At 37.0% G+C, this 16,927-nt stretch overlaps 2 protein-coding genes across 3 annotated transcripts; both read left to right on the top strand.

Moving 5' to 3' along the window:
* The first annotated feature begins 1 nt into the window (after position 1).
* On the top strand, positions 2–2,897 carry LOC105156867 (uncharacterized). Its single transcript, XM_011073117.3, has 2 exons — positions 2–1,726; positions 2,430–2,897. The coding sequence occupies exons 1-2, from the start codon at positions 377–379 to the stop codon at positions 2,601–2,603; spliced, it is 1,524 nt and encodes a 507-aa protein (XP_011071419.1). The 5' UTR covers positions 2–376; the 3' UTR covers positions 2,604–2,897.
* Positions 2,898–3,834: 937 nt separating this feature from the next.
* On the top strand, positions 3,835–16,677 carry PLDP1 (phospholipase D P1). 2 transcript variants are annotated; one of them, XR_016064676.1, is made up of 21 exons: positions 3,835–4,272; positions 5,300–5,401; positions 5,635–5,750; positions 5,852–5,993; positions 6,493–6,663; positions 7,675–7,848; positions 8,737–8,979; positions 9,059–9,175; positions 10,774–10,913; positions 11,011–11,160; positions 11,626–11,782; positions 11,865–12,395; positions 13,034–13,144; positions 13,869–14,015; positions 14,097–14,294; positions 14,833–14,934; positions 15,016–15,086; positions 15,451–15,582; positions 15,715–15,780; positions 16,025–16,086; positions 16,162–16,677. XR_016064676.1 is itself a non-coding variant. In XM_011073113.3 (20 exons), the coding sequence occupies exons 1-20, from the start codon at positions 4,015–4,017 to the stop codon at positions 16,409–16,411; spliced, it is 3,369 nt and encodes a 1,122-aa protein (XP_011071415.1). In that variant the 5' UTR covers positions 4,009–4,014; the 3' UTR covers positions 16,412–16,677. The 2 variants fall into 2 exon arrangements, 1 of the variants encoding a protein (XP_011071415.1); XM_011073113.3 differs by lacking the exon at positions 15,016–15,086 and having other exon boundaries at positions 4,009–4,272.
* Positions 16,678–16,927: the final 250 nt, after the last annotated feature.

Here is a 16,927-nt window from a genome sequence, read left to right as displayed (position 1 = left end):
AACAACAAGATTCTAGATTCACCACCTGGAACGGTGCCACCCAATGCGCAGGTTAGCCCAACCCTCTCTCTCTCTCTCTCCATGTCTCTTCGTTTTCTTCTTTTCCCCTCATTTTCCTCTTCGTAGACGAGAAATTTCACCAACACCCTTACACGAATATACGTTTTCAGAAACTTCCTTGAATCTTTTCAAAAAAAAAAAAAAAGAAACTTTCTTGAATCTGATTTTCATCCATTGTAAATCTGCATGTTTCTTTTTTTTTGTTTTTCACATCGTCATTAAGTGATTTCTGGTCTTAAATTGGAACCCAATTTGCGGTTCCTTCAATTTGTTCGTTCATTTCTGAAAACCCACTTGGAGAAACGTCTAAAGAATCATGAAATCGAGCTACGGGAAATCAAACGACAAAACGGGCTCGACCAATGCCTTCGATTTTGATCTGGGGCTCGGTTCGGGCCGCGCGAAGTCGATGAATGATCTGAGAAACCCGACGTCCTCGTATACGTCAACTTCGTATACGTATACATCACCCCAACATAAGCCAAACACGACATCGTCCTGGACCTACCAGCCCAACAAGCCGGCTTGGACCCATCAGCCCGCGACCTCGGTTCAATGGGGCTGGGCAGGATCGTCATCAGGCCCCACGTCGATGGTGGGAGATATTTCCGGGAAGAGCTGGGATTCTTCTTGCCCTTCGGGTTCCAGTTCATCCAGTATTTGGATATTGGATAGTAACAACTCAAATCTGTTTGCTGACTTGCTGAGCTCGGGAACAGGCCAGAAGAAGAATAGCAACAATGTCCCCTTGAAAAATGCAGCTCCTGCTGCAAGCCAGAACACGTGCTCGACGGGGAATGTGGCTGATTCATTGCCGAAAACTGGTTATTCGGGTAGAAGTAGCATAATGTGGGGATCAAATGCCGTTAATAGTGGTGGAAGTGTGAATCTTGGTGGCAATTGTAGTAAAAGTCCGAATCTTGGGGGTCCGTCGATGAAAAGTATGGCAGGAAGTGGAGTTGGAGGTGGTGGGATCCGTTCGAGTAAGGACCCTTTTGGATCTTTGGTTGATTTCGGGTCTAAGCCGCCTGGTGGAATGAATTCAGCAAGTAAAGCAAGTGACAAGAGTGGTTTAGGGAACAATTCGTTTGTGGGATCTGAAAGCACCGCTTCTAAAGCAAGTGGTTCGTCGATCTCATCAGGTGGTTTTTCGGGCAGTATCAATGATCCATTGAGTACCACTTCAAAAGCAAGTGGTTCGTCGTTATCATCAGGAAGGATCAATGATCCATTGAGCAATTTTGGGTATCCTAATAATCTGTCTGAAAATCAAAGTCAGCCTTTAAAGCAATCCTCAGGGGTGAATGACTTTGATGCATTGTTTTCTTCGACTTCTGGAGTTGGCACAACAAGCCAGCAGTTCTCTGAGGGTGACGACTGGGGAATGAACTCAGAGTTTGGAGGAGGGAATGTTACAGGTGGGACGACCGAGCTTGAAGGCCTTCCTCCCCCACCTGCCGGTGTTTCTGCTCCTGCTGCTAAGAATAAGGGTGTGGATTATTACAAGCAGGGCCAGTTTGCTGATGCTATCAAATGGTTGTCTTGGGCCGTTATTCTTCTTGAGAAGACTGGTGATGATGATGGGATGCTGGAGGTTTTAACCTGCAGAGCCTCATGTTACAAGGAAGTCGGAGAGTATAAGAAGGCCGTGGTCGACTGTACAAAGGTAGAATCCTTTTGCTTTGCTCTTCATAAATTCTATGTTCTATTTGGATTCTTAATTCGTATTGTCCGACAATACATAGTGACCTATTTGGGCTGCAAGTTTGATCGTATATGGTCTAAGTACTGTTGCCTCTTGAATTTTGCTTGATTTGCAACTGTAACAAAAACCTGAAGAGTAATTGTCATCCATACGATCCTCTAGTCTCTAATTCTGCCAGATCGTTATTTACTACATCCAAACAAAACTTTTTGCTCTTGAGTCATCAGAAGCTCTCTCTATGCTAAGTCAAGAATCAAGATTGACGAATCTCACAAAATCCTCATGCTGATACTTTAAGCTGCCTCATGAAAGATTAGATTATGTTTCATCAAAACATTTTACCGGTGATGCATCAGCCAGACGTCCACACACCGGCCCTTTCACCCATAACCTTTTTGCCTCTTTACTTTATTGTGTTTTCATCCATTAGCTGTTTGATCAATCGCTTACCCTCAAAATCCTATGTGAAACGCCACTTTTCCCTTTCTAAAACGTTTTGGATCTATGGCGTTGTGGACAAGCTAATGCTATGCTGTTTTACTTTCATGTTCTTGCTTAACAGGCATGGCGTTGCACTCACATAATATGTTGCCAGACGTTTCGACGCCATACTCAATTGCTCATCAAAGTTGAAATGGTCTGAAATTTGAGTTATCTTGTGCAGGTGCTGGAGCACAATGGCAAAAACGTAGCTGTCCTAGTCCAACGCGCTCTCCTCTACGAGAGCATGGAGAAATACAAGCTTGGGACCGAAGACCTCAGAACCGTACTGAATCTTGATCCTGCCAACAGAGTTGCAAGAAGTACCATTCATCGCTTGAAAAAGATGGCTGAATAGAGAAATTCGCAACGATATTTTCTTATGCTTTAATCGTACATACTCGAGATCATCGGTTACCGCTGTTTCGAATTACTACATGATCTATTTATTTATTTTCAAAATTAGTTTATGTTGGTGTATAGTGTATACTCTTCATAGTTACATGTACAATAGAAGTTGATACTCTCAGTTGTTTGTTAAGTACTTTTACTAGGATCTCCTTTGTTTTAGTTTTTTCCTACGTTGTATTGATGTTAGAATTCTTATATGTAAATCAGTTGGAACTATAGCAGGCATTGAAAATTTAGTCCACCAAGTGCTGCTGACGGAATTTTCTGTTTAATATATATACGTAATGGGTTAATTAAACTTAAACTTCTCTAGAAATACGAAATTGTGCATTCCCCAATTATTTTTGAAAATTACATTTACACCCCTTCAAGAATTCGAGACTTACAACTCTATTGTTTCCAGCCTTTCGTTAGGGTGCGGTTGAAAATACTGGTACCGACAAAATAATTACATAAATTTTTAATTTTATACTTTATTTAACATTTCATATAAATTATTGACAATATGATTAGTTTTTTCTTTTATTAACGCTTATTTTGTATCAATGACAAAAATATTTGATTATAGTTACATATTTTTTTACCTTATATATATATATGTACCCCTTATACGTATAAAAATATTACTAGCGTATTCTTTATTAATAAATTAGGTAGATAGTCAAATGAAAATTAAAATTAAAAATTTATATAATTTTTTCGTGGATGTTAATATTTTTCAGTCAACTCCAACAAAAGGGGTAGAGGTGTAATTAAAAATTTCTCAATAAAGATGCAAATATAATTTTGCATCTTGAAAGGAGTTTAGGTGAAATTAATTCTAAAATTATTTATTTATATTAAGTTGTGCAATAATTTTGTTTATTTATTTATTTTATTTTTAATAATAAAATATATTTCAATTAACAAAATTGAGATTCCATGATTTTAGGGTGTTAGTTTTGGGTCCAATCATTATATGAAATTTTATTTTAATTTAATAATAATTATTAATTAAATATAATATATATTAGATATTAATAATTATGATCGATTTATTAAAATATAATAATTTCTCGTTTTGATTTTGGAAAAAAAATATTATATATACTTTTTATTTAAAAAAGAACACAACAACGTAAAATTCAACCTTAGCCATTATTGCATTCAAATCAACATTAAATTAATTAATCCGAATATCAATTCCGGAGTATCCAACTATCAAAATCAAATCTAAATAAAATAAAGAATTTGGAAAAATCAAAATCCAAATCTCAATTTCACTTCTTCTTCTCTTCTGGAAAACTCCATTAGATCTCAATGTATGAGCAGTGTAATTTTAGTGTTTGATTTTGTATAAGTTATTGATATTTATGTAAATGGCGTCGACGGAGCAATTGATGGGCAGCGGCGGGCCCAAGTACGTGCAAATGGAGACGGAGGCGCCGGGGGAGTCGGAGTTGCCGCCGATGAATTCGTCCTTCTTTTCGCCTCATCATCAGAATTTTCCGGGCGGGGAGTTGGCTCGGATTTTTGATGAGTTGCCCAAAGCTACTATTGTTCAAGTTTCGCGGCCGGACGCCGGTGATATCAGCCCCATGCAACTGACTTACACGATTGAATTGCAGTACAAGGAGGTGTGCGGTTATTTTAAATTCTAGTAGTATGAATTACGCTGGTGTATTGGTTGTGAGATTCTTTTTTTTTTCTTTTTTGGTTCTTTGTATGCTGGAATTTGGAAGATTTGTGGGGAATTAGTAAGTTGGATAGTTTAATATCTGCAGACAGGGATGGGGGCTCGTAGTTAATGTGCGGTAAATTCCTTAAGCTAGTTTGTCGCGAGAACTTTGTGTTTCTTGTGATGGAGTTATAGGAAGATGGATGGATTAGTATGTTTGAGAGGTCAAATTGTGAATGTTGGAAGTTGGGTTTAGACTTAGAGAAAAAAGAATTATTTTTTTGGTTTCTGTTATTCTTTTGATGGAAATGGATCTTGAATCGACAAGAGGCTGTATTTTCCTTTATCTTGAAGCTTGACTATGCTTATTAAAGGATGAATTATGTGTTTTGGGTGAGTATAAGTTCCTTCGTCTTGGATAATATCAACTGTTATTTATTCGCATTCCATGAGTTAGTAGAGGGAGTGAATTCTAAAAGTAAATTCAAGAAAATTTAGATCCCCGCTCTTTTTGCTTCACCACAGACCAAACATCATTTCGAGAATCTTGATTATGGTTGAGTTTTGGGAACTTATTGGATGTGAATCATGTGATGTATATTCTTGCATAACAAATGAAATAGACTACTGAGTTAATATCTACTGATATTTGCAAAGGTGCTTCCTTCTTCTTTCCAGAAGATTTCTGCTAGTGTTTTCTTTACCAAACTTCAAGGTCTGAACTTTGTATTAAAACTTTATGGTTGTTACTTTAGCTGTGTTAGAATAAGAAAGTTCTAGAACTGCTGAGGTTTGCTGGGAATGTTACGTAGTCAACTGCTTATGCGAGCAAAGAACTTCCTATACTTTTTGTCTTGTAGGCCTCATGTTTAGCATTAAGGATGCTGATTGTTTATTGAAAATGAGGCTGTTCAAGTTGAATTTTGAATTCAGAATCAACTCAAGTTTATTATCTGGAATGCTGATTTCCCTCTATTTTCTCTTAGTTCAAGTGGCAGTTAGTGAAGAAAGCTTCGCAAGTCTTTTTTTTACACTTTGCTTTGAAGAAACGGAAATTTATCGAGGAGATCCATGAAAAGCAAGAGCAGGTATTTTTATCCACATTATCTAAAATTTTCATGCCATAATTTAAAATTTAATACATTTTGTTGGAATGGTAGATGTTTCAAGTTTGATTATGCATATTACTTGAAATCGATCGGATTGTTTCTTTTTTCCTTGGAAAGGTGATGTACACCTAATGCATACTATTTTACTCATGGTTTGTGTTTTAAGTGTTTATCCATTGTTAATAATTTCCTATTGCTCCAATTTCTCTAAGGTTAAAGAGTGGCTTCAAAATTTAGGAATAGGAGACCATACGACAGTCATGCAAGATGATGAAGAACCAGATGATGATGCTGTTCCTTCACGTCAAGATGAGAGTGCTAGAAACAGGTTTTTCTTAGTCAAGTGTGACTAGTTTAGATCTTGAAAAGAGTTAAATGTGTTGATTGCTGTGTAATAGTTATGTATCTTACAGGTGGTTTTTTGTTCAGAGATGTTCCATCTAGTGCTGCTCTTCCAATTATCCGGCCGGCACTTGGAAGGCAGCACTCAATGTCGGACCGAGCCAAAGGAGCAATGCAGGGATACTTAAATCACTTTCTCAGCAATATAGATCTTGTGAACTGTGAAGAGGTAAGTCTAAGAGTCCTCAACTGTAGCAATTTTGTAATTGTAGTCAAGATAGAATGATTCTCAACTCAGTAATATATGTATTTTTATTTGGAATATCGATGAATTGATTTGAACAGTTTCATTTGATACTGAGATTCAACAGTCATTGGCAGAGTCAGGAATTGGCTTTGGGAAGCCAAGGAGACTTGATTGCTCCGTAGCTGGAGAGCCAAAATAATCCTCACACTGTGAAAAATTTACTCTTGGTCAATTAACTATATGGCAATGTCTCAGGAGCATGTTAATCATGTAATCATGTGATTGGCTGTTGTGTCCCTAAGATTTGATCATGGATGTTTTAAACTGATATTTATGCCTTAAACACTGTCACTTGAACTCATTGATCCCAACACAAATGTGTGTGGAAATTCAAATTGTAACTAACTGGCTAGTTCCGTGGGCTTGTGCTGGATTCTGGAACTTTTCCCCTTACTTTGTGGCAAAACTTTATGCATTGCAGGTGTGCAAGTTCTTGGAAGTTTCCAAGTTATCTTTCTCACCGGAGTATGGTCCTAAGCTAAAGGAAGATTACATTATGGTGAAGCATTTACCTAGAATCTTGGACGATGACGATGACGAAACATGTTGTTCATGTCAGTGGTTCTGTTGTTGCAGGGATAATTGGCAAAAGGTCTGATCTTTCCTTGGCAATATTCAAAATATCAATTTCTTAATGGCCTTTCATGGATTTTACGCTGTGCTTTCCTAATTGGTTAGTTATTCTGTTTGAGGGTATACTTCATAGCATAACCCACTGTGTTTGAATTAGTGCAGCTTTGTCGTGTTCTAGATGTCAGAAAATCAAATTAGATATGATTATGGTTAATAGCTGCTAAAGTGAACATCATTTTGTTGATAATATATGTCTTATTCTAAAAGAAGTTGTTCCGCCACTTTGTCAGTCTTATTAATAAATGGGTAATAAGTCTTGTTATTAACTGGGAGTTAATACATAATTTTTTTTTTCATATAAGGAGCATCCTTTATGTTATTTGCGTACTTCACAAAATATTGGACCATATGCATTAGATATTATGCTCTATGAAAGTTGGTCTGATACTCTGATTTTGCATTGGAGCCTTAAACTTGTCATTATGCACATTCTTCTGTGTTTGGTAGTCAGCATCCTTGTTGATATTTGGAGAAGTTGACGGGACGTTGCTATACTTGAAGCTTGGTTTTCTTTTTCCATTTTATTTATAGCATGACTTTTTGTACGGGCAGGTGCACTGCAAAGTTAATTATCACTTGCTTGTTTTTGCTGAGCATTCATCTTATCACGTAATCCTACAGTCCAAATCGTCCACTAGACAGTAGTCAATGCAGTTATAAGCAAAACATATGGCATTGAAGTGCATGCAGGCCATTCTGCTGTGTTAATTAATCAGTATATCTTAAGGAAACTGAGTAATGTTTTTGTACATTACATATTATTACTTGAACCTGGATAAGCTCATACAATCATGCTGGTGTAGGACTTTTTCTTGTTCACTGCTCTGATCTCATTTGTTGCGCTCAGTACTTCTCCTTTTTCTCATGCCTTTTCCATTTCAATGCTCATAAGTATTATAACCATCGAGTCCACAATTAACTGATTTTCAAAGTTATTGACAGTAGGTGTATATACTTGGATAATATGCAGGTTTGGGCTGTATTAAAACCTGGATTCTTGGCCTTTCTTAAGGACCCTTTTGATCCCAAGCCTTTAGACATTGTTGTTTTTGATGTTCTACCTGCCTCAGACGGCAATGGAGAGGGTCGAGTATCCTTGGCAAAAGAAGTTCATGATCACAATCCCTTACGTCATTATTTCAGGGTAAGTGATGCATAAATCATATAGTCTCTTGAAGCATTCTCTATTTCGCTACTCCTTTTCCTCAACAGCAGTGTTGGGTGTGTAGAGAAAAAGGATTCTTTTTCTATTTCTCTTAATGAGCAGTACAATGCTAGTATTTATAAACAAGCGTGAGCCTAATTAGGAATGTTTGACCTCTAAATCAATCCCAAGAAATTTGGGATCACATCCCTATAAATCAGGAATCAACTAATCTAAAAGGTAAGTGTACACTATATACTTGCTGTGCAAAATAAATCAATAGATTTTCAACAGGGTGATAGCTAATACCATTACTTCACAGAGAATGCATGCTTCAACTGAACCTCAGGTCCCAAAGCATTGTTATTTCGACTGTTAGCCCATGCATCATCAAGTACTGATTCCAATAAAACTGGTGCTCATATTTATTTCTGTAATTGCACATAGAATTTGTTTGGAAACAAGTTTATATGTTGCTAGAGTTGGCATGAACCTGATGAACTTCACTACAAGATAGGATAATTTGCTAACTGTACAGCTGACATTAGTGAATTGGCTTGCTACACCTTTCTCTGATTTAGACTTGCTTCTACCATGAGTATCTGTTGTGCGAGCTTAATGTTGTGTGGATACCTTATGCTTATGAGTTTTTTACTTCGTATGTTCTCTTTGTGCTGAGTTGTGTTGAGAAGTTAAAGCCTGAAAGGAATATGTGGAATGGATTGACCTACTTAAGTTAAGTGATGCGAGTATTGAGCGAAAAGTTATTACTATATACTAGGTTCTTAAAGGAATTCCAATCGTGGATTTTATGAATTAGCTAAGTTTGTTGCTATTTGCTCTGGTAGTTAAAACCTTCCTATTAGGAGTTTATGAATTTTATCATAGGTGACTTGTGGCACTAGGAGCATAAAGCTTAGGACAAAGAGCAATGCCAAAGTAAAAGATTGGGTTGCTGCAATCAATGATGCTGGTCTACGACCACCTGAAGGTTGGTGTCATCCCCATCGCTTTGGCTCTTTTGCTCCTCCTCGGGGTCTGACTGAAGATGGTAGTCAAGCTCAGTGGTTTGTGGATGGTCGGGCTGCATTTGAAGCTATTGCTTTGGCCATTGAGCAAGCAAAATCTGAGGTTTATTTTTCTAAACTTCTATTGTCACGATTCTTATCATAAACTGTTGATTATCTTATTTCTGGCATCAATAATGCAGATATTCATATGTGGGTGGTGGGTGTGCCCAGAACTATACCTGCGGCGCCCATTTCATGCTCATGCATCCTCTCGCCTTGATTCTTTACTGGAATCTAAAGCCAAGGAAGGTGTTCAGGTATTTGAACTTGTAAATGATATATAAAAATGTTCTGGAATACAACTTTCATGAACTAGGCGATACATGTCATTATATTAATGGACCAAAATTTCAAATGTAATTAAGTGTGCTAATAACAGCAGAGCAAGTTTAGAGGCAATATTTGCTAACTAAAGGATCTGCTTAAATATATACATTATTACTATTCTCCTGAGGGAAATATCCAAACTTATTTCCTGATCTTTTATGTGTTCACCCGGGAAAAAAAATGGCAATACTTTATGAAGCTAGATGAGACTATGTGATTTGTGGAAAAGTTGGAGAGAGGTATGAAGGACATTAAGTAGTAAAATTAGAAGAGTAGGAGATTGAATAATAGAGTGAAAGTTGGGAATAGTGTGATTATAAGCTACTGTTTACTTGTTTAGCTTTGCACTTGTCAATAATAGTAACTGCAAGGGCCTCATCAATAGCAAACAGCATAGGAATGAATTGATTCAGACTCAATGCACTTGTTTATTATATCTTTTTGTATCATCAAGAGAGACAGAGACCAACAGAGTGACTATTTTGTCTTGTTACCCTGTGAATCTACTCTAAGTCAATAAAATGTCTTAAGCAGACAAACTCATGATTGTTAATTCCCTCTGGCCCATGTTTCTTTATAATGTTATCAAGGTGTATCATTTTCACTTACTCTCTGCAGTTTTTTCTTTTATTGTCAATCATCATATTTAATTCCCCAAATATTCACTTTTACTTATTATGATTTCAAATTTCAAACATCACATGCCAATATAAAAGAAATTTTATATGATGAATATCTTAAACTATTTGCAAATTTATATTTTGTGCTATATTCAGCATACATCTTGGTTAGTCCACGGATTACTAGGTTTTAAAGAACTTTTAATTTTGAACGCAATTATTTTGCGAACAGGGTATTTTAGTGTGATTGTATTATTGGGAAGGGATAGTCCTCACTATGGTGACACTTTGAGAATTATTACAATTTCAGAATTGTAGAAAAGGACAATAAACAGTAGAAAGGAAAGAAAAGAAGATAGTAAGAGCAAAGACTACGACAAAGAATGACGAGGAGAAAAAATTCTTAACCCTCTTGTGGACCAAGCAACCTGCCACCAATTTCCAATAAAAGTTTTCTCCAATAACACCAGCTACTTATTTATAAAAGTCTATGTAGACATTGTACTCTTCTGCTAGGAGGAGGACTTGGATAATTTATAACTAATTGACTAACTCTAGTCTTATGTCACTAAATCCCAACTAAACTCAGACAATGGTAGAAGCCTAGGTCCTGTTATAGAAAATTACTGCAGAGGTGACCTCCCTAAATGCCTTTGGCATTCATCAACTCTAAAAGCAAAAAAGAAAAGGCACTAGAAAGACCATTATATGAATTGAGGACTCTTTTAGGCATTGAATCATCTCCAGAAAGCCTTTAATTGAGCTGAAAAGAGTTTTTAAAAATCTTCTGTCAAATTTACTTTTCTCTGTTGTCAACATGAAAAGTTGCATGGTTTTATTGTTCTCTCTTCTGTTTGTTTCTGATCCACTTGAATGCTTGGTGGTTTTCATTTATCTTATTTATCTAGGTATACATTCTTCTATACAAAGAGGTAGCCCTAGCTCTCAAGATTAACAGTGTCTATAGCAAGAGAAAGCTTCTGGGCATTCATGAAAATATCAGAGTACTACGATACCCTGACCATTTTTCTTCTGGTGTCTATCTATGGTATGGTGTCATCCCATGTCTTTTACTTCCATTCTGATAGCTTTGCTATTCAAACTGATCTTCTGTAGATGCTTATATTGCGTATTCTCTTGCATAGGTCCCATCATGAAAAAATTGTTATTGTGGATCACCAGATATGTTTTATCGGAGGACTTGATCTGTGCTTTGGCCGTTACGACTCTGGTGAACATAAGGTGGGTGATTATCCTTCTCAAATATGGCCGGGCAAGGATTATTACAATCCAAGGTACGGTCTAACTGGTTCTTCTTCAAGTCGGTACCCTAATCTTATTAATTATACTGCTTTGTGATCTTAATTAGGCATGATAGTATCAATCTCAAATAGCATCTCTAGTTAAAAAACAAAGCTTTAGTAACTGATCCCTACTAAGCTTCTCATCAGTTTCTTTGTCACTTGTAGAGTTAAGTTTTTAGTTGCTTCTGGCATTTTGCTCTGATCTTGCTGGTGATGGCTAGATCATATACGCATGGATATTTGATTATTTTCTGTTGTTGCAACCTTGAGCATTGACCATAAGCATGCAGCTGCTTGTCTTCAATTTCTATGTACCTACAACAACAGTCTATCAACTCTTTCCCATTAAAAGGCAGCTAGGATTTTTTCTGGTCTGCCATTTGCATTGTCAGATTTGTTATTGAATTTCTTCATTATAAACTAATGCAAACTTCTTGACATAATACTAAATCTCAGGGAATCAGAACCGAATTCGTGGGAAGACACGATGAAGGATGAATTGGATCGACAGAAGTTCCCACGCATGCCTTGGCATGATGTCCACTGTGCCCTTTGGGGGCCACCTTGCCGTGATGTAGCCCGGCATTTTGTACAGCGATGGAACTATGCAAAGGTTGAATGCTTTTCTTGCTGGAAGACATATATTTCGACTGTAGGAATTTCTTGTGATTTACTTTTCTTTTATGATCTTCCAGAGAAATAAGGCTGCAAATGAGCAAACAATTCCACTGCTCTTGCCTCAGCAGCACATGGTTATTCCTCATTACATGGGTAAAAGCAAAGCAATAGAGTTTGTTGAGGAAAATAACTTGAGCAATCATAAAGACACCAGAAGAAATGACCGTTTACCCTCTCCATCATCATTTCAAGATGTCCCGTTGCTTATGCCTCAAGAGGCTGATGGGCCAGATGCTGTAAAGATAGAACCAAAATTAAATGCATTTAACACACTGCATGATTTTGATGGTCAGCCAAGCAGGCCTAGCAGGACTGGTTTCTGTTTCCGTAAATGCAAAGTTGAACCAATAATCCCAGATATGCCCATGAGGGGGTTTGTGGATGATCTTGACACCTTTGATCTTCAGAGTGACTTGTCTTACCATTTCATGCAGCCTGATTCAGAAGTTAATGAAAAGGAGTGGTGGGAAACACAGGAACGAGGTGCTCAAGTTGTTTCAGCTGATGAAATTGGACAAGTCGGCCCTCGACTACCTTGTCGCTGTCAGGTGAATTCTGTCTCCTGCATTACCTTGAGCATTTTGATGTGACAATCTGCTATTCTCTTTCAAGTCCCTGAGTAGGTAGTCCGCATTCTTTTATCTAATATGTACTTATAGCCTGGACTTTGATTTAAGCCTTCAGTCATGCTATTTATGAAGACGCATTCTCTCTGCTGCTAGTTTGCACAGGAAGTGCATATATTAGTCGAAGAATATGAAGGTTTTCATGCTAGTAACTCCACCATATTCTGTGGATTTCCTAAAGGAACTTTTGGCATGTTCTCTATGAGTTTCTGCTTCATAATGAGAAGGTTCTTCCAGTCACTGATTAGGCGCATACTTGTTGAATCAACATCTCACTTACCCATAACTAGGGGAAAGTTTAGGGGTTTACTGAGTGGCCAAAGGTCTGTTTGCTAAATCTTATGTCTACAGGCTTATGAACCTGCTTCCTCCCTGTATAATTGCAAATTCTCAGTATCAACTTGTGGATTCTTTATGGTTTGTGAGATTGATGTGTTTATGGATTCTTTTCCGGTGCTTAAATTTTGTTACTTCAGCAAAGGTGTTATGATGATTGATGTGCTGTATGTGCAATTTTAGATCTTCTCTTATCATAGTCATGGATGACTTGTGGTTCTCAGATTATAAGGAGTGTCAGCCAGTGGTCTGCTGGTACAAGCCAGATTGAAGAAAGTATTCACAGTGCTTACTGTTCGCTTATTGACAGAGCAGAACATTATGTATACATTGAGGTCTGTAATCTTTTGGAGAAGTGTGGTCTGTTTTCTTTAAAGTAATCTCAATTTAGCAATTTTTCGCATTTCATTGGAAAAAAGAATTCACAAACTTACACTGCATTCACTGGCATAGGAGAAGCTTAAAATTGTTCTATTCTTACATTTCGAATTTCCTCCTTAATCAAATACTTACCACGTGATTTTTTTCAGTCTGAATGTTTCATACATTGGTTTATATTTTGGTCTTTTCTACAATCTAAATCCCATACTCCCTTACAAAAACGATAAGTTTTTCTTCCACCCTATGGGACAAGATTGACCTTCTCACTTATTCTAGCAGAATGATTTTGTCTATTTAAGATCAACCTAAAGACAGAAGAAAGATTGTGAAGGAACATACGAACAAGATACCTTGTTCAGTAAGTCCTAAAGAAGTTTTAAATTAGGCAGCAAACACCAATGGGGTAGGATATGATCCATGTACTTTCTCTTGGTGAGAGAGAAGGCTGTGAATTGTAAAGGTGGTTTGTGAAAGATACATGATAAGATGGTATACGAAAGTACATAAAATAAACTTGTTGCTTTCCCAACATTCAGCCATATGATAGAATAACTATTTGTATGGGTTTGGAATGAAATATCTATTGGTTTTGTTGTTTTCATAGTTCTGTTGCATCAGAAGTTCTCAGAACATTGAAGATCACTTTTTCTGACATGTTTTTGCTGAACTTTTTTCCAGAATCAATTTTTCATCTCTGGTCTGTCAGGTGATGAAATTATTCAAAATCGTGTTTTAGAAGCATTGTATAGGCGTATTATGCGAGCTCACAATGAGAAGAAGTGTTTCAGGGTTATTATTGTCATACCACTTCTTCCAGGTTTTCAGGTACTAACATTCTTTCTGGGCTGTATTTATTTTCCATTGCAGATAGTTCTGTTCATGTTTTATCCTGGTAAACTTTAATAGGGTGGTGTGGATGATTCTGGTGCTGCATCTGTGAGAGCCATTATGCATTGGCAGTATCGGACAATATGCAGAGGACATAATTCAATACTGCATAATCTGTGTCACCTTGTTGGCCCTAGAGTGCATGATTACATATCCTTTTATGGTCTGAGAGCTTACGGTAGACTTTTTGATGGTGGTCCTGTTGCTTCTAGTCAGGTACATGCATTTCTTTTTGGCAACCTATGTGTACCAGTTCAAAGATATCCAGTTCTTGAATTATAGCAGTTCTTTTGTTCCGCATCTCCAGTAGTTTTAAATTTCAACAACTTTTATGTATACCTTAGTAAACTTTCCATTAGGAGTGGAGTATTTTCCATGAGAAACATTTGTTTTATTATCTGCTCCAAAGGAATATTTTTGAGTTTATGTGGCTTGGATGATAGTTTCTTTACGGAACTCCTTGGCTGTTTAGTGAGAAAAGATAGTTTCTTGTGGCAGTTTACAGGATTATAAAATTGAATGATTGCTAACTGTTTGTTTGGTTGTGATGTGAGGAGGACCCCACCCCCACCCCCACCTCCAACAGGACCAACACACACACATGCACACAACACAAAAGCAAAAAGGGAAAAAGAGAGAACGGATAATGGAAAATAGAGAAAGATATAAGTTGCTTGGCATTTGGTCCTTTGTCAACCTTGGCTGAGGATGAATGAATATTCATTTAGATGTTGATGTTAGTATGTTTCCTCAGGTTTATGTTCATAGCAAGATTATGATTGTTGATGACCGTACAACATTGATTGGCTCTGCTAATATTAATGACAGAAGTTTGCTTGGATCTAGGGATTCTGAGGTATGATCTAAATTCTTACTGAAACTTCTTCATTACTACTTATTTTTACACAATAAAAGTACATTGCTTCTGCCAATCTAGGAATGCATAGCAATTCCTGCGATGAGCTCTCCAATTGTGGATGGAGTTTCCATTACCTGACAATGAGACTGGTCGAGCAACTTGGACTCCGCTTACTATCCATATCTTGATTTATGTTGTGTTTATGTTTTGCCTTTTCTTTATGCTGAGTTCCTTGTCTTATATTAAAATGTCGAAGGCATTTATGCGGGAAATAGTTTTTAGTAGGAGAGTTTGTACTTTTGTGAATTGTCACAGCATTTTTTGAATTACAACCAATGGATATTTTATTCGATTTGTAATCTTATCTGACCCTAAGTTTTGGTTACGTGTCTTTCAATATGGTCATGAGGCTTGTGGTTATTTTGATTTTGATCTTCACATGAACATCTAATATTTTCCAGCATCAAAGATCTGTACTGCCTTTTTCTGGTTGTAACTGGATTTTGTTTTCAGATAGGAGTACTGATTGAGGACAAAGAATTTGTTGATTCAAGGATAGGTGGCAAGCCATGGAAAGCTGGAAAATTTGCATTGAGTCTTCGCCTTTCGCTCTGGTCGGAACACATTGGTCTTCATTCCACAGAGGTTAATTTCGTCCTTTCAGAAAGCTAATATAGTGGTTGAAGAGTTGAGAAAAGATGGCTAAGCTGCGCTAGAGAAATGAATTGAAATGAATTCTTTTGTCATGCTTTGACAGAGTGTTTTCTATTATTTTAGGTTAATAAAATAAGAGATCCGGTGATTGATTCAACCTACAAGGATCTATGGATGGCGACTGCCAAGGTGAGGATTATGTTATGCAGCTGTAGTCCTAACAAAAACTTGCTATGAAGATTGGTCTTTTTCCCTTGAAATTCCAGTGAGATTATTGAGAAATAGAGTTGTCTATATGTTGTTCTCTATCTTTTCTCCGTTTGGGGGTTGGGGTTCTTCCTTCATAGTTTTGGTTATTAGTGTGTTTGTACGTGGATTTTAAATTTTTTATGTAGCAGTTTAACTGATCCTGGTTCAATTGTGTTAATGACAGACAAATACGATGATATACCAAGACGTCTTTTCTTGTATACCAAATGATCTGATACATACAAGGTATGTCTAAGTTAGCACTTCACTTGTTTTCCAACGCCCCAGTGTCCATTGCTTAATTCATACGGGCACTTTCAGAGTTGCACTCCGACAATGCATGAGCTTCTGGAGGGAAAAAATTGGGCACACCACTACTGATTTAGGAATAGCTCCAAACAAGCTTGAACTCTTCAAAGACGGAGAGGTTACAGGCACGGATCCTATGGAAAGATTAAAATCCGTAAAGGGACATCTCGTTTCGTTCCCTTTGGAGTTTATGTGCAGAGAAGATTTAAGACCTGTATTCAACGAAAGCGAATACTATGCATCACCCCAAGTTTTTCATTAATTGATCGGCCATCTGTGGAAACGATTGATGTACTCTGGTAATTGGAGATTTTTCTACTCAATGCATGACGATTGCTGTATTGGAGACGCAGCACACATCAAGAGCAAGAATTTTGCCCACGGCGAATAAAGGCCTCAACTGATGTATTTGGGAGCTGTAATAATGGTACGTTTTCTTGTTTAAGCATCCGGGGACAGCTTATTCTTTGTGTACATTTTGATCTCAAAATTTTATCAAAACATCTCCACTTTTTTGTAGTTTCTTAATTCTCTTCCCCTTTTCCACTTTCTAAGTTTGTGTGAATGGTGTTTATTTGGGGGAGCATGGATTAGTTTTCTACTTTCATGGGATCTTTCCTTTTATATATATATAAAGTGGTGTTGAAAAATATCAAACATTATGAATCATGCCGAGGAATTTATCACGTTTAAAATTTCCATACGTTTCCATCGAAACTATGGAAGAGTTTTCATTTTTTATTTTATGGAAACGAAAAAAGATGATAGTTTCAAATAT

This window comes from Sesamum indicum, linkage group LG3 (genome assembly GCF_026168435.1).
Source record: "Sesamum indicum cultivar Baizhima isolate 11 linkage group LG3, ASM2616843v1, whole genome shotgun sequence".
In the NCBI taxonomy this organism is placed as follows: Eukaryota; Viridiplantae; Streptophyta; class Magnoliopsida; order Lamiales; family Pedaliaceae; genus Sesamum; species Sesamum indicum.
This window is presented reverse-complemented; position numbering and strand designations above follow the sequence as displayed.

Coding starts and splice junctions, on each gene's coding strand:
- PLDP1 (XM_011073113.3), top strand. CDS start 4,015: ATGGCGTCGACGGAGCAATTGATGGGCAGCGGCGGGCCCAAGTACGTG. Junction 5,402..5,634: donor TCCATGAAAAGCAAGAGCAG/GTATTTTTATCC, acceptor AATTTCTCTAAG/GTTAAAGAGTGGCTTCAAAA. Junction 13,145..13,868: donor AACATTATGTATACATTGAG/GTCTGTAATCTT, acceptor ACTTTTTTCCAG/AATCAATTTTTCATCTCTGG.
- LOC105156867 (XM_011073117.3), top strand. CDS start 377: ATGAAATCGAGCTACGGGAAATCAAACGACAAAACGGGCTCGACCAAT. Junction 1,727..2,429: donor CCGTGGTCGACTGTACAAAG/GTAGAATCCTTT, acceptor TATCTTGTGCAG/GTGCTGGAGCACAATGGCAA.